Source organism: Antechinus flavipes, chromosome 6 (assembly GCF_016432865.1).
Source record: "Antechinus flavipes isolate AdamAnt ecotype Samford, QLD, Australia chromosome 6, AdamAnt_v2, whole genome shotgun sequence".
Lineage (NCBI taxonomy): Eukaryota > Metazoa > Chordata > Mammalia > Dasyuromorphia > Dasyuridae > Antechinus > Antechinus flavipes.
In genome coordinates, this window is record NC_067403.1 from 73,927,210 (window position 1) to 73,950,031 (window position 22,822).

Here is a 22,822-nt window from a genome sequence, read left to right on the forward strand (position 1 = left end):
GGAAAGAGGGGAAAAATTGGAACAAGAGGTTTGGCAATTGTCAATGCTGTAAAGTTACCCATACATATAACCTATAAATAAAAAGCTATTAAAATAAAAAAATAAATAAATAAAATAAAAATTTCCTCTCCAAAACTCTCCATTTTGACATTTCAGCCAAGCCTAATCTCTAACAAAGTTCCTGTTTTCTTAAAACATGCCTCTCCTCTCTCCAGTTCTGAGCCCTTCTTCCACTTCCTAGTGACCCTTTTCTATTTCACAAGTTTTAATAATAACCTTTATTAACATACTTGTATTTAGATATTCAAACAAACTGGTGAAATTGATCAATTGATTGGTTGATTAAACAAGTCAGGTCAGTGGAAAGGATTAGTGTCAAATAACTACCAATACTGTGTGACTTGAGTAAGACCTAAAAATTTGGACTACCCAAATGTGAAATGGCTTGCCTTGAGAGATGGTGGATTCCCCATTTTTGGAAGTCTTTAAGTAGAGACTAGACAACCATTTGTCAAGATGTTATAGATGGGAAATCTTTTTGTATATGGGTTGGACTGGATGTTCACTGAGGTCCCTACCTATTCTCAAATTCTGTTAAGTCACTTCATAGCTTTAAGCTTCAGTTTCCTCATCTGTAAAACTGAGTGGATTACACTAGAAAACTGTTAAATTGATTTCATTTTGTACTGCCTTTTTTCCTTCTTTCTTCTCTCTCCCCAATTTCTTCCTCTTCTCCACCACCCCCCCTTATTTTTCAGGGAAAATAAAAAAACGAAAATCCCTAGGGTTTTTTCCTATCCCATTCTGTTTCTTGCTCCTGGCTCTCTCTCCCCTGGCTCTTCCCCTGTATTCCTTTCTTTTCCTTTGCCTATCCTTGCTCTCCCTCCATCTCTTCTTCCTTTTCTGTCCTATTCTTCTCTCATTTCTTCTCTCTTCCTTTTCTAAATTCCCTTCTCTTTTGAGTTTGCTATGCCACTCGAAAGAGTTTAAGTTTCTGTTCTTATTTAAAGCAGATTTTTTTATGTTCCTTTTTTTTAAAGCTAACATCTGAAATGTTATGTTTTACTTTAATGTGATCCTCATTTGCCTTTTTGCCTTTCCTCAAGTGCATGGCCATTAATCCAAAGAGTTACACCAGATCTGTTCTAAAGCTTTGTACCTTCTCTGATTGTATTTCCAACATGTTACAAAATATCAAAGTACAGAAGAAACAGAACTGAACTTGGAGCCAGAAGTAAGGATGTTACTAACTAAACTGATTACTTTCTACATGATTTTTTTTGAGGAGGAAGGGATTTTATTTTCTTGGTGTAGGTTAAATAAGCACCATAAAAAGTATCAGCAACAAATTTGATTTTAGTGGGGTAGTTTTGATTTAAAACACTAGAAAGGATCGGTGCTCAGAGAAACTCCCTCTCCACCAGTTGGCTGATACCTGAAATTATCAAATTCTATTCCTAGCACTCAGGTACTTTCATTACAGTCTTTTTCCCCCCATGAAAACCTCATGGAAACTCTTAAATAGCCCAATGCAAGAGTCAGGCATAATTGAATGACTAAACAACCAATGATGTTGAAGGTTCAGTCTCTATCTCCTAGTCCCTTTCCTGAATCAGTACCATTTATTATTCTGAATACAAACTTTGATTGGGACTGAGAGTTATGACAAGTCAACAATCAAGTGTCTACTATATAAGAAAAGCTCTGCTAAGCACTGGGGACATCAAGAAAGATAAAATACACTACCTGCTGTCAAGGAACTCATACTCTAATGGTGGACATATAAACAACTATATGTAAAGAAAATACAGATAGGAACAACTAGAGATTATCACAGAAAAAAGGCAAGGAGGATTAGGAAATGATTCATGTAGAAAGTAGAATTTTAGTTGGGAGTTGAAGAGTAAAAAGGAAGAAGTATGTGTGGGAGCAGGGAGAGAATCTCTTTAGAAAAGAACTTATAGCCCTGGTAGTTGGTGGATGTGGAGACTGGAGAACTGGAGAGAGAGAGAGACAGACACACAAAGACACAGACACACAAAGACACAAACACAGAAACAGACACAGAGAGATTAGGAAAAGGAGGCTGAGACCACTAAAGTAAAATCTCACTTCCTTAAAACTTGGTCTAGAGCTAGGTAGATTTTTATGAAATCTCTTTTTCTGAGACTAATAGTTTGGTTACTAGACTAGGGATCTGTGGTTGGAAAAGTGCTACATTTCTAAAGATAAATAATTGAGAGATTAACTGATATAATTATACTATGGTAGAAGTGAGATTTTAAGGTTCAGGCCCCTGCTTATCTTATTTAAAGAAACCTTCTTACTTTACTATGTTGTTACATAAATGAGCTGGTTAAATTCTAATAGCAAAAACAAAATCTTTCTCCTTTGTCCCATTCCCAATTGTACTAGTTAATTGAGATGGTTCCATGGACCAGATTCTGTATATCATGCAAGTCTCAACTTTTTAATGGCTCACTATGGCCTTAGAAACCAAATCCAAGTCCTTATTCTGTCGTTAGAGGCCCTCCACATTCCGTCACCAACGCAACCTTCTGGTCTTATTTCACACAATTCCTCACACTAATCACACTCTGTGCTACAATCCAACTGGACTACTCACCAACCACAAACATCCCATATTGTCTTTGTTCTTATAAATGCTGACAATTGAATAAAGCAAGTACAAAATGTTATATGAGGTCTGAGGAAGAAGATGTAATTAATAACTGCATGAGGGGAGATTAGAGAGGGCTTCAGTAAATCAAACAAGCATTTACTGAACTCCTACTATATTCTAGACAATGCACTAAGTTCTCAAGATACAAGTATAAAGAATAAAACAATCTCTGCTCCACAAGGAGTTTACCTTCTAATGAAGGAGATAACAAGTATATATGTATATTTAGAATAAATACAAATTATACAAGATAATTTGGAAGGGAGGCTACTAGCACTTGAAGATTGAGTTGAATCTTAAAAGAAGAGGAGGATTTTATAGGCAGAAGTGTAAAAGGAACTTTTGCTCAATATCACCTTCAGTTGACAGCAATATCCCTCAGAATCAATAGCAGCTGGGCTAAATTTGCCTCGAGTTCATCCCTCTGCTCTCCAACAGGACTGCTCATATTCTGCAGGTATTTGTGGCAGCCCCCAATTGGAGATTTCTATCATACTAAGTGGCTTTCCAAAGTCGAGGCTTGGTGGACCCCCACCCCGCCCTCTCCCCTTATCTCTCTCCTTCTCCACCCCCTATAAAGCTGCCTCTCCAAGAGTCTCTCTACCTCCCCTCCCCTCCCAGGTCTGAGTCCCCGAAAAGGAAGCATTTCAAATACCTTGGAGGTCTGCCCCGGACTGATTTTCTGATCATAGGAAATTGTCATTACCAAGATTTGGGGATGGAGATGGGCTGGGATGTGGGAGGAGCAGAGAAAAGGCCAGTTAACCTGAATAACAAAGTGCTAGAAGATCAACGTTCAATGAAGTTGCAAAGAGAGATTGGAAACAGGGGCTTTAAAAGCTAAGCGGGTTTTTATATTTTATCCAAGAGACTATTGGAAAGAGGTGGCATGTGAACTAAGCCTTGAAGAAGGGTTGGATTTTAACTGGCAGGAATGAAGTGAGTTTTGGCTTCCATGATTATTATTCCCAAGGTAAGAGCAGTAGGACTTCACTTTTTCTATAGTTGTCATTGTTCTAGTAGCAGTAATAATAATAGTAATTATCATTAATACAGCAGTATTTAACGTTTACAAAGCACTCTGTATATTTTAAATTATTTGATCCTTGTGATCATGTGTGATAGTAACACTCATTTTACAAATAGGAAAACTGAAGAAAAGTTTAAGTATTTTGCCAAGGTCATACAGCTAGTATGTGTCTGAAGATTCCTATTCAGTCCCTTCTAAGCTCTGTCCACTGTACCACCTAGCTACTCTCAGTAATGCTAAGAGTGTCCGACTAGAACTCTCTCCAACACAAGTAAATCCAGATAGACTTAACCTTTTTTCTTTTCTTAAACTGGGGAGTGATGCAACAGAGAGAAAAGGGAGGGAAAACATTCATATTGCTCAGTCTGCCATTAAAAAGAGTAGGCAGCAGAGGAATCTGGTACATGGGAGTTACTATATTGGGTCACAGCATCATAAGATTTAGGAAAAAACCTCGAACCTCATTTTGTCCAACCCCTTTGATGTATAGATGAGGAAAGGAGACCTAGATCAGGTTGAGTGATGTATCCAAAGTCATATAGGTGATACCAAAAAAAAAAAAATTACAAAAAGTCTAAGTGATAAAAATGCTTTGTCATTCTCTCTATTTTCAGTCCTTCAAATACAAAAGATTAGCAATAGAAACAATTTATCTTGCCATCTTATCCTGCAATCAGAAGTAATTGCTAATTTTGTAGACAGGCAGCTAGGTCACACCAGGAGTCAGAAAACTCATCTTCCTGAGTTCAGGTCTGATCCCTAACACTAACTTGCTTTGTGATGTTGAGCAAATGACTTGATTCTGTTTGCCTTAATTCCACATCTGTTCAATGAGATAGAGTAGGAAACCATTCTAGTATCTCTGCCAAGAAACCCGAAATAGGGTCACAAAGAGTTAGAAACAACTGAACAATTTTGTAGAATAACAGTCATCTCCACTTTCAATCTGTCTTTAAAAGCAGACTTCCCCATTCCATAACCTCTCTCAACTCTCCCTTCCCCTCACATCCTTCTGAGCACTTTAGCTGCTAAAGGGAGCTTGATATAAATGAAGCTTAGCTATAGACTACAGGACTCCTTGAATGTTTCTTCACAAAATGGTCATGGATGCGCTCTCACAAAATATCCCAAGGAACAATTTTATGATAAGATTAGGGGAACATGTAGCCACAGAATGAGTAACAAAGCTACAAATGGTCAATCAACCTCCCATTGAAGTTCTGGAGGATGAAAGTGAATCCAGTAACTTCTTCCTTACAATCAAGCCTAAATCTGCTTTTATATAGCTTCTATAAATTGCTGAAGTTTTGCACTTGGGGCCTAAACAGAACACCTCTTATCTCTCTCTTCCACACTGGGGACACTAAGTTTAGCTGGATTAGAGGTTTCTGTAGATTTAGGGGTGAAAGGGAATTTAGAAATAGTCTAAATTTGATGCTTTGGATTTGTGGCAGCCTGGACTTAATTCTAGTGAGCTAAGTGGTTCGTGGTTAATAAGCTGTGTCGAGGAAAGGACAAACACGACTTGCTGTGGACATCGTTTCTCGGGTCCGGTAGTGAAGCTTCGACCCTCTCTGGAATGATGGTTCCAGGGATTGGGTTTCTTTGAAGGACATTGTTGAGCAATAAAACCTACCTCATCGAATGGTGGAACTTGAAGAAACTTTAGAGATCAACTAGTCCAGGCCTGTCGCTTTGTAATTGAGGAAAACAGGACCCAGAGAGGTCATTTGCTGGAGGTCATTCAGCACTAACTGGCAGACCTGGGACTAGAAAGAAACCAGATCTCCCGATTGCTAATCCAGCGATCTCTCCATTGTCTAACTGCAGCCTCTTGTGGATCATCTCCTCCCATTCTAGGGCTCTTGGGGTCATGAGATTTAGATTTGGAAGGGCTATCTAATCCAGGCCCATCACTTTACAGATGAGGAAACTGAGGTCCGGCGGGACAAAGAGGCTTGTCCAAGAGCACCCGGGAAGTCAGTAGCTGAATTGAAAAATCCAACCCAGTCTTGACTCCACTTCAGTGTTCATTCCGAGGCCCCATTGCGGAGAGGAAATAGTTAAAAGAACTCGGAGTTCTCCAGTGCCTGGGAGGCACATGCTGGTGTTTAATAGAGGCAGCCTCTTTGGGGCTGGAGGTTTGGGGCTGGTCTTGTTTTTATGGAGTGGAGGTGGAGGAGGGAAGTCTTTGGGGGGGAGTAGGAGGGGAGGGAGGAGGGTGTTACTTTGGAGTTTTCCTTTTCTCCCATGATTTCGCTCCCACACACACTTCTGCTTTCTCTCGGTGACCAGCAGAGGAGGAGAATCTCAATCCCACTCAGCCAAATTGAGACGGGCGAATTGGGAAGACCTCCCCCCAAGAGCCACCCGGAGGAAGTTTGCAAAAGCGGCGGCAGCTGGAAGGGCTAGAGCCCGCAGCCACTTCTCTCTCTGCCGCTGCTACCCGTCCCGGAGCCCGCGCCTGGAAGGACATCCCGCTCGCCTTGACTCTGTTGGGCTGGGGAATCTCATGCCTGAAACGGGGACTCGGGCAGCTGCTAGTGCCCGGAAAATCAGCCCGGCGCGGACCTCCCGGGTATTTGAAACGCTTCCTTTTCGGGGACTCAGACCTGGGAGGAGAGGGGAGGTAGAGAGACTCTTGGAGAGCCAGCCTTATAGGGGGTGGAGAAGGAGAGAGATAAGGGGTGGGGGCGGGGTGGGGGTCCACCAAGCGTCTACTTGGAAAGCCACTTAGTGTGATAGAAATCTCCAGTTGGAGGCTGCCACAAATACCTGCAGAATATGAGCAGTCCTGTTGGAGAGCAGAGGGATGAACTCGAGGCAAATTTAGCCAGCTGCTATTGATTCTGAGGGATATTGCTGTCAACTGAAGGTGATATTGAGCAAAAACTACCGGGGGACGGAGGGGGGAGAGGGGAAGAAGGGTGTTCAACTCTTAGTGAGCGTTTGGAGAGCCGGGGCTCACTCGCTTTGTCTTTTCCCTGGAACTTTTTCTCCGTCCTCTTTACTTCGAGGTTACCCTCAAGCCGCACGATTCCCCTTCCTGCTTGAACTCACTAATCTGAATAGATTTCGTTGAATCTTCTTACCTCTTGCCCCCGTTTTCTCCAGTAGAGAAGATTTAGTGGAAAGGGAGGTGCTTGGGCTAACAGAGGGAAAGGAGAGTGTTTTACAAACTCCAGAGCTGCGCATTTGGGAATATCCTCGCCTGGAAACTCACTGGTCTGTCTCTGATCAGGCGTGTCTCTTGCTAAGGTCTCAGGCGTTTTGTTCTTAAGTCCACTGCGGAATTGAATTTAAGAGGTATGTGGGCTTTACACAGAGATGCAGCCTTTTTCTAAAAGAGGTGGCTTTTCTGGGCCCCAGATAACTTTCTCTCAATCTAACTGAAGAGGCAAGCACATGCCCTGATCATCCTCTGGATTTGCTCAGACAGTAACACATGGCAATGACCAATTCACTTTTCTTCCTAATCTTCCTTCCCAGTTTCTTTCCAGAGAAAAGGCTGCTATCCAATTAGTTTGTGTTTTCAAGTTGTCTAGAAGTTAGTTTGTTTTTTATGGAGTAAATATTTTTTGAGATTCTTTCCTTCTCAGACATCCCCCTTCCACTTTGAGGAATCCAGCAAATAAAACCAATCACCTGTATTTTAATTTCCGAAGAGAAATCTTGTTTGGAGTTGTTGAGGTTTTTTTTATTATAAAGGGGAGGATTTATTTTAATAAAAGGGGGGAAATTTCAAATTGCTAATTAGAGGAGGTCGTTGTTTCTGAGAAACAAAGATGTTGTTTTGATAGTTGAAGCTTGAGAGCATGAAGATTCTGTTTGACCCAGTGAAAAGAGCTCTGGATTTGGGTTGCAGTCACCTATCTGGCACTTATTTCTCTGAGTCTCAGATTTTTTTATTTAATATGTGGGAGTTGAATTAGACTATTTCTAAATTCCCTTTCACCCCTAAATCTACAGAAACCTCTAATCCAGCTAAACTTAGTGTTCCAGTGTGGAAGAGAGAGATAAGAGGTGTTCTGTTTAGGCCCCAAGTGCAAAACTTCAGCAATTTATAGAAGCTACATAAAAGTAGACTTAGGCTTGATTGTAAGGAAGAAGTTACTGGATTCACTTTCATCCTCCAGAACTTCAATGGGAGGTTGATTGACCATTTGTTCAGGATGTTCATGGTCAACTGGCCTCTGACCCCCCCTCCCCCTTCCACTTTGAGATCCCATTATTCTGTGTGGAAAATTTTGTGCTGATTCTGTTAATGTTTCTGTCCTCGACTATCAATAGAGGCCTAAAGGCAAAAAGAATTTTGTTAATTGCTTTAATGTTTCATTCCTGGAGAATGTAAACCCCTTGAGGGCAAACTTTTTTTTTTTGTCTTTGCAGTCCCAAGGGCCATTACATGGACATTTAATAAATCTTTGCTGAACTGATTTATAATCCTGTACCCTCTTCCATGTACAAAATAAGCCATAGACCCAAACTCATTCATCAATCAATAAATACTTATTTAGCACCAACAGTACATCAGGCCCTATGCAAAGAACTCAACAGCTTACATTATAATGGGTAAGGCAAATATCTATGATATATATATATATACACATATAGAATATGGTGAATAAATATAAATATATGCATTATAGTTAAATTTAAGGTAGTTTGAGAGGGAAGGAGTTGAGGACATCAAGAAAAAGTTCATGAACATGATGGAGTTTGGAAGGCTTTTAAAGGTGAAGGCAAGGAAAGAGTCCGTTAATAGTAGAAAGGCATGGAGATAGGATTCCTCAGATATGAGCAATAGAGAGAAGGCCAGTTTGGCTCATTAAAAGAGCACAGATTTTGAAAAGCTTTAAAAAGCTAATCAGACGAGTTTACAGTTTATTCTAGAAAGACAACGGGAAGTCACTTGAATTGATTGAGTAGATTTTCTGAAGCAAGTATGGATTCTATTGCCTTGACTTAGCTACATGTGTTTAAGAGTGAGTTGGCAGAGAAATAGTGATTAGATCAGGCGGTATATGGTTGTAAATTTGAAGAGGAGAGAGAGGAAGGGTGATATGTGAAGTTGGACTGATTCCAGGATGAGAACCTGCAAACCCTGGCCTCTTTAGCACCCTGCCATAATCAACCAAAGTTAATTGTTGCAAAATGTTGATTTTCGAAACCTCTGGAGCAATTCTGATGAAAAACGTGATAGTGTCAGGCTGTCTTAGAGGGCAGTCATGGGCAATCAATCCACTTCTGGGAAACTGCCTCTCTTTTAAGTAACTTAGCACACAAGGTTCAATTGCAGTGGTCAAATCAAGAAGCTTTAGCTGAGCAGTCAGTCTTTCCTGTCCCCTTCTTTTGAGCTGAAGTGCTGGGTTATTTTGTTCTTGAGTCTTACAGTTGCTTAGCATCTCAGAATTGTTTGTTTCTCATAGACTCCATTGGGAGGAAACTCTTACATATTTTACATGGTAAGACACAGACGCTATGATGGGCATCCACCTGGCACCCAACTCTTGGGTCTTAGCACTTATTAAGGATACATGAATCAGGACTCATAAAAACAGTTGGGTAAAGAAATGAAATCATTCCCCAGGTGCTCTTTAAGATCAAAATCAGACTCAACTAACTATGAGAGATGGATATGAAAATCTATAGTCCCGTCCTATGTTTTACTAGGGAAAACACAACATAAACAGAGATAGGCAATGGAAAGAGCATTTAATTCAAAATCAAAGGATCTGAATTCCAATCCATTTACAACCATTACAATCAATCCAATTGGGCAAATTATTTAACTGTAAAGTAAAAGCTTCTATAGATCTTTATAGGCCTTTTCAGATTTTAAAACTCTGACCAATTCAATGATACACCACAATTCCAAAAGATCAAAATTGAAGCAAACTACATATGCACTTTTTGCAAAGAAATGATGGTCTTAAAATGAAAAATACATTTTTGGACAAAGCCAATTAGAAAATTTGACCTGCTTCACTATACAAACTTGTTGGAAGGGTTTCCAATTTTTAAAATTGTGAGATGGGATAGTAGGGGAGCAGAAGAGAGAGCATGAATGCTTATTAAATGAAAAATTAATAAAAATTTTAAAATTAAGTCCCTTTCAACTCTAAATGTATAATCCTATAAATAAAATTTCTATATTAAGGTAAAAATGTGCCACTACAGAGGTAATTTTTTTTATATAAAATTGAGCTTACCTTAAAGGACTCTGATTGTTTTATTGCAGCTTGAATAAAGTTCAATTCTGATTACATATTTTAAGAACTTTACTTATTGTGTGACCATTCTTCATTTAAAAATAGCCTTTCATCCTTTAAAATTCATCTTCATATACGCCCTGACTTAGCAATCAGTTCTTTCTCTTCTTTGTGAAGACGGGACTTTGTAACATGTGCTGACAAGTACTAACCCATAACATTGATGATCATAACATCAAGATGGATTGAGAATTGGAAGGGACCTTAGAGTGATCTAGTTAACGCTATCTTTTTAAAATGAGGAAACCCAGGTCCTGAGCAGTGACTTATCTAAGGTCATACATGTGTCTCAGTACTCTTTTCATAGCACCATATTATTGCCTAATAATCAATAGTGAGAATAACAATGATAACAACAACTATTTACAAAACACTTTAAGATTTGTAAAGTGCTTTACATCTTTTATTTGACCCTTGTAATAATTCTGTAAGGCAGGTTTTAATATTATCTTCATTTTACCACTGAGAAAACTGATGCTGAAAAAAGGTTAAATAACTTGAAATGAGTCCTGTAGCTAGTCTTTTTGACTCCAGAAAGCTAGCACTCTAGCTACTATACTAGTTGGTTATCAAAAGCAGGGTGTCTTTCTAGAAGATTTTTCTTCAGGTATTTTGTCAAACGATTAGGGTAGTTTGATAGTAAAATGCCTTACCTAATTACAAAAGATTCTCTCAAGCGTTTGTTATTGGGGGGTTTGATTTTACAACCAAGTGTCTTTTTCTTTCTTCATCCAGGTCAAAGAATTAACTGCGCAAGACTAGGATTGTGAGAGACATTTCTTTTCTGTTTGATTTCAAGATGGAGATCTTTTATCTCAGGGCCTCTTTTTGGCTCCTGTTGGCTGGATGTGTGGTCAGTGACAATCCTGAAAGTTATCACACAAATCTGAGTGACCCTGTGGAGGACTTGACCACATTTCGTGGGACAGAGCCCAGCCTCCCTTTCACTACCCACCGCCCAACATCCTTGGTCCTGCCAAGCAATGGTTCAATGCGTAACTATTGCCCTCAGCAGACTAAAATCACTTCAGCTTTCAAGTACATCAACACAGTGATATCTTGTGCTATTTTCATCGTTGGAATGGTGGGGAATGCGACTCTGCTCAGGATCATTTACCAGAACAAATGCATGAGAAATGGCCCTAATGCACTGATAGCCAGCTTGGCCCTAGGAGACCTAATCTATATTGTCATTGATATCCCTATCAATGTATTTAAGGTAAGTAGCAACATAGATTGAACTGTAATTTATTTATCTGTGATTCCAAAGTCATGATCTTCTAGGACCTCTATTATCTCTTGCCTATTCTTTTCTGCTTATATTAAGTACTATTCTCTGATGTCTTATGATGGGAGAAGAAAATAAAACTTTGAAAGAGAAAAAAAAGTATCTAGCTTCTCTTCTAATTAGTGGTAACTGATGTTTTTGGAAAGTATTTTTGCAACCACAGTCTTTCATAAAATTAATTGAAATCTTAATTTGATTGTTGGGTATATGTTTCACAAAAAGAAGTTTCAAAAGACTTAATGCATTAATTTTCATGAAAGAAACACTTTTTTTTCTCTTCAGTTGTCTGAATAATTCAAGGAAAGAATCAGATTTATTGCAATTATTGCAATGTTGTGGCTGAGTTCACCTGATTGCACAATATTAGTAGACTAAGCAGAGGACTTGTTTTATTTAACTCCAGAAATATAAATCAGTTTAGTACCTTTAAAGCTGCAATCATTTGAAAAAGGCAGAAGATTATACATTTAAATTTATTAAACTTCATAGAGACAGCTTGGAATATGGAGGGAATGTTTAGGTTGAATTCAGAAAGATTTGGATTCAGATTTTGCCTCTGACTCATTGGCTACATGACCCTAAGAAAGTCATTGAACCTCAAACATAAGAGAGAGAAGTCATGGACAGTTTGTGATTTTGTTGGAATGAATTCCTACACTGAAAAATTCACAGATCCTTTTGTAGTTAACTGTATAAAGGATTAAAAACAGCTTATCCTCTTACCAATGTAGACACTCTTAGTACTGACACAAGCCAGAAAAGATGTGATCCTTTATTCAGCCTAAACATGCTAGGAGAAAAGGAAAACTGTAATTTTAATTCATTTTGATCACAGATTGAAAATCTAAGATTTTCTCAGTGTTCACATGAAAATTCAAATTAACTTTTAAATTCTTTTATAGATTAATTATGATCATACACATATAGGGCTTGAATTTTGTGAGTCATATGAGTTTTTTACATCATATTTTCCTTTTCTTTTTACAAGCATTAATTATCACTGCTTTTCGCTACCTCATCCCACTCCTATAGAATATTAAGAATTCCCATATTGACTTTGACCAAAATTGCATGTCTCATTCTGGATCTTCAGTCCATTACTTCTCTGGCTGGCAATAGATGGAGTGATTCATTTTTCTAACCCTGGCTTTGTGGTTAATCATCACATTACTCAGACCAAAATACCATTTCTCTGTCCTAACAAAATTGAAAGCCCTATTATTGGGACATTGTCATAGGAGCATAGATTTAGATTTGCAAAGGGATCTCAAAAGTTGTCTAGTTCAATACTCTGTTCAAAGATTTGCCTTAGATAACATAGTTACCAGGTGTCTATGGAGAGATTTGAACTCAGGTCTTTTAACCTAAAGTCTACATCACTGCTCTACCTCTACATCCTCTACATCCTTGCTACCTAAGGCCAAACAGATAATAAGAAACAGAACCAAGTTTTGAACCTATGTCTCTGGCCTTGTCCTTTGTATTCATATTTTTCTTCATTTCACTGTGGATAGGAACAAAATAACATGTAGGGCTGGATAATTTAGGCCCTCCATAAAACATTACAAAATGACAAGTCTTGTCTGTTAAATATGTGGCCAATCTTATTTGGCTATCAATGAATATGCTGCTATTGTAAAGAGATTCCTGCTGTAATTATGGGAGGCAATATGAAGAAGTAAATCATGAAATCAGAAAGACCTGGGCCTAGGTTCTGCCTCTGGCATTAGCTGTATGGCCAAAACTTTAAATGTTTTGATCCAATTTTTAAAACCAGAAGTTAAAATGAATTGCTAATCTGTGTGAGTGAAACAAGTTTCCACACTGAGAATTCTTTAATCTAATGAAATCATCAGTCTGAGCCAAAAACATGATTGACATAATAAAATAATGATCAACATCTACATTTGTTATTTTGCAATTTGCAGATATTATAGGGAAAGTCTTCCAAACAACTGAAAAACAGTTCACATTAAACAAAGCAAAGTTAGACGATATCAAATACTTTACGTGTTTGTTTGTTATTGGAGGTTTTTCCCACCCTGGGGACAAATTCATGTGTTTCCTATTGGAACTTAAAATGGGAATTCCAACAAGAATTCTGATTTTAAAAAATGGAAAATGTGGAATTAATTTAAAATGCTTTGTATACATTACAAAAATTTAAGTCTTACTTTTCTTTCTGAATTTTCTACCAAATAACTTAAATTTAATTCTTTTTCAGATTAGTTGTAACCATAGCCTACAGGGCATTTACAAACAGTATTAAAATAAATGATGCCCATGTCCATACTTTAGTGACACCATTTTAAAAAATTAAAATCACATGGATGTAAAAAGTAATTGTACTCTGGAATTTAAACCAGCTATGTCAATTACTGGTATTTGTATGTGTGTATTTTCTAACACATTTTGGTTTGATCATAAATTTTACAAGGTATCAAGTAAATTATGTTAAGGCTATTCTACACATCTGATTTGGCTCTGCAGTTTTATCAGTCAATAACAAGCATTTATTAATGTACTTTGTGCCAGGCCTTATGCTCGGTACTAAAGAGAGTCAGAATTAAGAGTTAGGGGGAAGAGAAGGAGAAAAAATTTCATGGTCTTTTTTCTACAAAGGAACACTTAATCAAATCGTTTTGCATATTTAGTGACCCATATAACCATCAGTCATTTTATATTGCTCTCCTTGTTGAGTATGAAATGTCCTTGTAATAACTTCAGTCCTATCTAGAGATTCATGATGTGTCAATCTAATGGAAAGAAAAGTGGGCTAATCAATGACTTAAAACCTTCACATTTAGAATCATTTTTCCTGACTCTAGTAGGGCTTTATTCTCTGATTGAATTTACCATCTGGAGAAAATCCCAGAGAAGAAAACACTTATAATACTTGGAAACTTTTCTAGCCCATGGTTCTTCTTCAGAAGCCAGGCTTTGCAGTATAGTTGATGGTACTTTCAAGATCAGAAAATCACAGAATTTAACACTGGAAAGGAGACCATTGAGTCTACCCCCATCATTTTTCAGATGAGGAATTTGGGACACAGAGAGATTAAGTGACTTACTTGCCCACTATAACCTAGTTTGTAATCTACTTTTACCTGGAAAATCACCTCTCCATTTTGGTCTGTCTTCTACATTGCCAAGTTAAAGAATATCCACCAAACCTCCCATCTCACTTATCAGCATTCCATGATAACTGTAAAAATAATGGGTATTTCATGGCCTTAGTGAACCCTGCTCAAGACGCTTAAGCTACTGTTATCTCACATAGATTTATAAATCAACTCATGGGTCACGGTCAGAAGGAGCATAGGAAAGATCAGTTTTCAAACACAGGCAGAAAGTCTCAAGGCTTTAAACATGCATGTGGTAAGTGTCTACTCAACCTAATTTTTGTCCCCTACAGATGTATTTTTTCATAAGCAAGCAGCATCCCAAAGCTCCATTAAATGGAGTTTGTCAGTGAATCAGCATGAGTGGCCACCGTCAGACTCTTATTGCTTTTTTCTCTTTGTTCAAGAAGCTTCAATGGCTATTTCCTACTGCCTCAGATCTAAATGATTTGTGCTGACCTTGGGCACCCTTGTGGTCAGGTTCTGCTTTGCCTGTCCAGAGCAATCTGCCACTGACTTTTCACATGTGTCCTTAGATTGAGCAAGGCTAGTCTCATTCTCATACACTGTGATCATTTTTGCCTTTATTCTCCCTCCCTGATGTGCCTTGCCCACTTTCTCAAGTCTACTCATTCTTCTAGATTCAGTTCAAGTTCTGAAGTCTCTGTGAATTCCTGACAATTCTGCAGCTGCCCTTAACCATTCCTTTCTTGGAACTCCTTCTATGCTTCTGACCTGCCACTATTTATTAACATTTATTATCTATTATTCTGCTTAACAATCTAATATATGCTACCTTGTTCTCTCACAACCTCTGAGGGTCAGGCTGTTCTTTAATGAGATTTTAAGCTCATTAAGGACAGGAATCATGTCTTCATTCCTCTTGAATTTGTTGTGCTTCCATTAAGAAGTGAAAAGAGGAAGAAGGACAGGGCAGATGGCAGGATGTCCAGAGTGGATGGACACAAAGCATGGTCTGGGATCAGCCACATAATAGGGGGTTAGATAACTTGGCCCTCATTTATCAATCCAGAAAGCTCATAAGGAGGAGTCCCTGTCCTGAGTAGCTTAACTCACCTATGAAATCTAAGAGGTTAACAAAAAGATGGAAGTAGGGGGTAGATGAAATGAAAGCAGAGGTTAAGTGTCAAACAGCTAGGAAGCCTCAGCTTGGAAACTCCAATCCCAGTCCTTTGTGTCTCAATCTTGTGTTCTGTACCCTATAGCAGGCTGCTTTCCAATTATTTCTGTTTTTCTTGTCAAGAGGCCAAATGTAGAATTTATTATCTCTGAGAATGCTGGATTTGTGCTTCTCTATGTAATATGCTTTCTCTTTTCCAAATTTTTTTTTTATGTAGAATGGAAGGAAAAGCACTATATAACAAGAGAGTCTCAGGAAAGAACAAAGGGAAGCTATATATTGCTTTATGTGAAGGATTTACAGGCCTTAAAGTAATAATTTAGATATAAAGCTAGAATCTCTTTATTGTACAGATGAGAAAACTGAGACAAAGAAGGGCTAAGGGTTTTAGACAAGGTCACACAGGTAGTGTGTGAACAAGACAGGATTTGAACCCAGGTCTTCAGACTCCAAAGCTAATTTTTTTCTACTGTCTAATAATAACTGGCATTTATTTGATACTCCAATGTTTACTAACCATTTCTCTTCCCAAAACCCTGTGGGTTTTTTAATTATCCTTGTTTTATATATGAGGAAACTGAGGCTCAGAAACATAACCATGTTACATAACCATGAGATTTGAATCCTGGTTTCTTTTGACTGCTGATTGAGAATTTTTGCTATTATTCCATAAATTAATATTATAGGATAATAGCTACAGGGCCATCCTGGAAGTCAAAAAGAGCTGGCTTTGAGTACAGATATGTTGGTTGAGTGACTAGGCATATGACACTTAAATCATCACTGACCTCAAGCAACTTTCTCCAGAGGTGTCTCATATCTAACTTTTCTAAAATTCTATTCACTTTTTAAATTTCTTTCTTGTTTATTTTGTGTTTTGATTTACCTAATTCTGAGAGAGGGAGGTTGAGCACGCCTAGTATTTTAGTTTTGCTGTCTATTTCTTCCTGCAATTCACTTAACTTCTCTTCTAAGAATATGGATGCTATTCCATTTGGTGCATATATGTTTAGAATTGATATTACTTCATTTTCTATGGTGACCTTTAGCAAGATGAAGTTTCCTTCATTCTCTCTTTTAAATAGATCTATCTTTGCTTTTTCTTGGTCTGAGATCAGGATCACTATCCCTGTCAAGCAGCTTTCTAAGACTTTAGTTACATGCTAGTTGCCAATCTGCTTTGATGAATAGTTCCATATAGGGTATCCCCCTCATTAACAAGCACATAGAACCAGATTAAACATGGTATAAATCAGGCAGGCATAATGTAAGAAGAAATAAAACAATGAAAGAACAATAGTCAGTCACCTAGTTTCTCAAACTTCTCTTCCTACTTGTTCATCTTGGCACCTGGTACTCTGATGATGGCACCATAAGCAGAAGGTTTATAAAAACAGGAGAGAGAAGGATGTACCAACTTCCAGGGATGACTCAAATGTCTAATTCATGCTATTCAGCCTAAACTGATTATAGATTCTCTCCATGAAGCAATTGTCCCATTTGATGTGGTAAAACTGGAGAAATACAGAAATTAGTAAAATAAATTGGTGTTTATAAAATGTTTCTAGCCATAATGGTCTATCAGAATATCTGCTTCATGGCAAAAAGAATTAAAACATTTCCGTGTTTTCTCCCCCATTGGATTATGAGGTTCTTGAGAGCAGGAACTATCTTTTTTACCTTTCTTTGCACTTGCAGCATTTAGCACAAATTGGATAAGCACTTAACAAAAGCTTATTGATCAACTTACTGAATAATACCCAGAGAACCTACAAACCCATCACTAAAATGAGGGGGTGAATTGATAACCTCTAAGGTCCTTTCTAGGTCTAAGTCAACTATCCTTTGATTCCCTCCTTTAAATCTATGATTCCTCTATGTAGAAAGAACAAATGTCTCTACTCATCAAAGTAGAAGAAACAACAAATTAATGAAGTATTTTATTCACGCCACAGACAAGCTCTGTGTGTTTCTGTATTTGTGCATTGTAACTCAAATGTAGGCCATTAGAGGCCATTTATACATAAACTGTGGGTTATATTACACAAGTTTCATACTCAATCAAGACTTACATGTGCTAGCATCTGAAGTCAAGACACAAAAGATGATTTAAATACAGGGCTGCTTCACATTGTGATGGTTAATGAATATATATCTGGCACAAGCATGAACCAGCACACCTCTTTTGCCAGAACATATGTTTCCCATGATACTATAAGAAAAGAACCTGTGGGGCTAATTTTTGCAAGGTAACTTTAAGGATTGATTAGATTCTTGGAATGGATGATGGTCTGCAAGGTGGAATATTCAGTACTGGTACTTTGAAGCTTTAGGCAACTTATTTATATTCTACTTGAACTATTTTGTGGCATGTAAATGGACAATCTAGAGTGGCCAGAGGAACTCGATAAACATTCTTATAGTTTAATATTTGTCTTCTCCTTTCTCTCTATGACTGGTTTAGAATCGGACCTGAGGTTCTACGGAGGTCATTGTCCATCCCCATGATCTCTATGCTTTCAGTTCTGTCATTATAACATCACAGATTCAGATCAGTGGTAGGGAAGGAACTTTGAAAGCCATTGAATCTAAATCTGTATTACGCTTACAGATGAGGAAACTGAGGCACAGGGTGCATAGGGTCACACAGATAATGTCTGAGATAAAATCTAAACTGTCTCTTGACTTCAAGCCCAAGACTCTTCTTTACTATATCATATAAGACTTTTTTTTTTGTTTCTTACTCCAGAAATCCCCTTTTTACTCCTATAACAAAGCTTATAAGACTTTACTTTGTATCAGTCTATAATTATTTCTTCAGTCCTTTGTTTCCTCAAAGATCCACACTACTGTGTCCCAGTATCTTTGCAATTGCCAACAGAGTTTAAATGAGGGGACGGGAGCTATGAGTGTTTTTGTTTTTGTTTTGTTTTGTTTTTTACTGTTTTACTTTTATCTTAAATACATCAAAAAATATTTGTAAGTTGGTCAGTAGGGAGGTGATGGTCCTGTTTAATCTCCTCTAATCAGAATCTGAAATATTGTGCTCAGCTGCAGGAGTAATAATTTAGGATGAGAATCAATTGAAGGAATTATAGATGTTTAGCTCAGAGAAGAGAAGACTTAGGTGGAACATGATAGCTATTTCTAAGCACTGAAGGACTGCGTGTGGAACATGCCCTGGAGAGCAAAACTAACAGAAATAGATAAGCGCTACAAAAAAAAAACACAAATAGAGGTATCCAAAGAATGATGGTCTGCTTTGGGCAATAATAGATTCCCCTTTGTTGACGTCTTCAAGAAAACATTGAGTTGATCTCTTGTTGGATATTCTGCAGAAGAGTCTTGTTTGAGTGTGGATAAGATCCCTTTCAATTCTGAGATTTTGTGATCTGTTCTCTAAGCTGAGCTAGGGAAGGGAAGAAACACTCTTGTCTAGAAGCAACAGGTGGTGACAAGCTAAAGGAAAACAGCAAAGTCCTTGGAGGAAAAGGAAATTAGTGACAAGGAGGTAGCCCAGCCTGGAAAGTATCTTTAGATGCTTACACTGGCAGAAAGCCATCTGAAATTATTCCCCAATAGCATTGTCTAAATTCCTAGTCAAGAAGAATTGTTATTAATTAAATGTTTAAGTAATGTTTGTTGTAGTCAAGGCATCATTGTGTGGTGAAAGAGCCCAGTACTAGGAGTCAGGAGACTGGGGTTTGAGAGTGACCCTGCCATTAACTAGCCATGAACTCTTGAGTGTGTTGTTTTAACTGCTTGGGGATTCATTTTCCTCATTTATAAAATAAGAGGATCAAGCTAGATAATTTATAGTGAACCATCCTGCTCTCAGATGTTATGATTTTCTTTTATTTTATGATTTTACAGACAAATTTTAGGTGACTTTTATGTTAGAGTGAAGTGTTTTGTTTTGTTTTATTTTAATTTTATTTTATAATAACTTTTTTATTGACAGAACCCATGCCAGGGTAATTTTTTTACAACATTATTCCTTGCACTCGTTTCTGTTCCGATTTTTCCCCTCCCTCCCTCCACCCCCTCCCCTAGATGGCAAGTAGTCCTATATATGTAAAATATGTTGCAGTATATCTTAGATACAATATATGTTTGCAGAACCGAACAGTTCTCTTGTTGCACAGGGAGAATTGAATTCAGAAGGTAAAAATAACCCGGGAAGAAAAACAAAAATGCAAATAGTTTACATTCATTTCCCAGTGTTCTTTCTTTGGGTGTAGCTGCTTCTGTCCATCATTTATCAATTGAAACTGAGTTAGGTCTCTTTGTCACAGAAATCCACTTCCATCAGAATACATCCTCATACAATATCGTTGTCGAAGTGTATAATGATCTCCTGGTTCTGCTCATTTCACTTAGCATCAGTTCATGGAAGTTAGCGTAAAGTGTTTTTTAAGATTTGTATAGAAACTAGAAAGAGTAACAGCCTCAGAGTTAGAAGAGACCCCGGGAACCAAATGGTTTACCCCACAGGCGAATAAGAAATTTCCCCAATCACATACCTGGCAAGTAGTCACCTAGTCTTTGCTTGAAGACTTCTGGGAGCAGGATCCCCCGGTACTCAAGGTGGCTTATTCAGCTTTAAATAGATAAACTAAAGATAGCTTGAGTTTATCAGGAAGAATCTCCAGATCTCAAGCCTACATTGTCTTCTATGCTGCTTCTATTCATACTGTATAAGACATACAAGTATAGACAAAGAGTGCGGTCTCTGCAGTGAAAGATCATGGATTCAAAACCTGCTGTGACTCCTATCTGTGTCACCTTAGAGAAGTTCTTTGACTTTTAGACATTTGGATCAGATGATATTTAATGCCCTTCCTAGGTCTAAATGTATGATCTTAGTTTGATTTAAATATCTACTTTATTAGACTTGGAGCATAATGTTACTCTTTTAAGTTCCAGTAGAATAGTTGCCTTTGGTTCTGACCCATCGTTGGTAATATTTTTATGTTCTTCTTGTTGCTTTAATGCAAAGAAATTGGTTAAGAACATAAAATCCAATTACAACATCCTTCCTCTGGGAAAATGTGATCCATTTACAAGATTTTCAGGGAATTTTTAAGCAAAGTACAAGCAGCCTATGTATAGTTCTGTTGAAAAAAATCTAAAGAAAATGTGGAAATTGTAGACCAGAGGGTGATGACAGATTTAGAGCTGGGAGTGGCTTTGAGATCACTTACATCAACCCTTTCATTTTACAGTTGAGGAAACTGAGTCCCAGAGGTCTCAAAGGGATAGAGCAGGGATCTGAATGCAGGTTGTCTAATTCCACATTTAGTGGAATTCTTTCCAAAGAACTGTTCTACCTACCCCACCAGAAAGCCAGTTATCACTTCAATAACTGGGGACTGATTCTCAAATGCTGTTTGACATCTCGGACAACTAATTATCCCTTCTCTCCTGTTAAAACTGGCCATGTCCTATATTTGTCATATTTTGAGAAGATTGTTCTTTCATTGGTTATTACTTGGTCATTTTGATATCTTATACATAATACTTGTTGATTTGGTTTGATTGGGTACCACACAACTAATGAATTTCTTTAATAAATTCATTTAAACTTAAAAATAATAGTTAACATTTATATAGAACTTTAAGATTTGCCAGTTATTTTTCAAATTTTTGTCTTATTTGGCTCTCACAACAATTTTGAGCCTCTTTGAGGTATGTATTCTATCTTCATTTTATAGAGAGGGAAATTAAGGTTTGAAGAAGGTAAGTGACCTGCCCATGGTCACAGAGCTTATAACAAAGGTGGGATTCAAATTTAGTCTTTCCTGACTTCAAGGGATTTTTTTTCCAGTTTGCACATAGAGGCTCACATGTGATTTGGATATACTACATATCTAAGTTTATAATATTGTTCAATAGTTTAATATGGTTCTCCTATCCTACATCTTCAAGAAAGAGAAAGGGCTTAATGTTCTTACTTGCTCCAAAAGCGTATCTGTAATCACAATCACAGACTAAATATTGGAAGAGTATTCTCTGAGATTAGAGGGATCAAATTGCTCCCACAGCTTAGGTTTCTGTCCATTTCACAGTGAAATGCAATCCAGCTGGAACTTTTCCCAGTATGTATAGAGCACTGTAAGAAGCCATCTTTCAGTTGTTTCAGGAGAAAGAGCCATTTTTTCCCACACACTCATAATTCTAAGTTAAATTTTGTAACATTTTCTTGATGCCTTTGGTTTTTATACTTTGCAATTTTCCTCATAAATTTCCTTTTCCCACATAAACCTCCCTTGCAATAAGGAAAAGGGATTGTCATAGATTGACAGCACATGCCAGATCTCAGTCCTGTGATCCATGACCTCCTTATTGAAAGAAGGAAAGGGTTTCATCTTCTATTCTTTAGAGCCAAGTTGGTCATTGCAGTTTATCTGAATTTTTATTTCTTTTTGTATTATTTTCTTGAAGTTATTGTGGTCATTGTTTATATCATTTTCATGATCAGCTTTTTAATGGTCATTCAATATCAGTTCCTATGTTTTTCAGAGTTAAATCCTGGAAACAAACTTTATCTGGAACTCTTCTCTCAGCTTTCTATTTCATCCTCCACACTTGGAAAGTGTGTTCTCCATAAATCTGAGGGAAGTTTATACAAAGCAAAACCCTCTTTCCTTTGTAGTAAAATTCTGAAATGTCAAGACTTCTTTTCCTATGGCTCAGTCTGCATGGGGGCTGAATTAATTTCCTGTCTCCTCAGTTCTGCCCCTGCAAAAATGGCCCTTTCCATCATTTTGCTATAATACACACATGAAAATATGGCTTAGATTTAGTTCTGAATGTAGCAGTGATTCATATGATCAAAACAAACATGCATATCACCAAAGGTTTGCCTTGTTTCCTCCACAAAGCACAGAGGAATATGGCCTTCATTTGCTGTACTTGGTCTTGGACACGCGTATATTGCAAAATACATTTTTCCGAATGCAGCAACTGCAGACTTGAGTTGACAGAGTTGCAAAATGATTACCCCACTTTTGTATATTTTTTTAAAAGTTCCTGTCTGGAAGCTTTCAGAGCCCCTTCCATTCACCCATACCTCCCCATCTGACTTTTCATTTCCTGTGTCTGGGAATCTCATGCTCTTTCTCATAGTTATGTTAAGTAATTAGTCTCCTGTGAGGTTACTCTCCTAACCAGCAGCATTTGGCTAAAGGCAGAGCTGTTCCTATCTCACCACTGGCCACAGCAAATATTCATAACTAACAGTTTTTTTCCCCTGAACTACGGAGGCCAAGAGGTCAGGAGCCCAA

The 22,822-nt window shown here is 37.8% G+C and overlaps 1 protein-coding gene across 1 annotated transcript in view; it reads left to right on the forward strand.

Annotated features, from left to right (window-relative positions):
- The first annotated feature begins 5,956 nt into the window (after positions 1 to 5,956).
- The window catches only part of EDNRA (endothelin receptor type A), an 80,823-nt gene continuing 63,957 nt past the window's right edge, over positions 5,957 to 22,822 (forward strand). The window contains exons 1-2 of the mRNA XM_051964051.1: positions 5,957 to 6,291; positions 10,721 to 11,204. Coding sequence (XP_051820011.1) covers positions 10,785 to 11,204 — 420 coding nt within the window. The 5' untranslated portion in view covers positions 5,957 to 6,291; positions 10,721 to 10,784. The remainder of the gene's footprint in view (positions 6,292 to 10,720; positions 11,205 to 22,822) is intronic.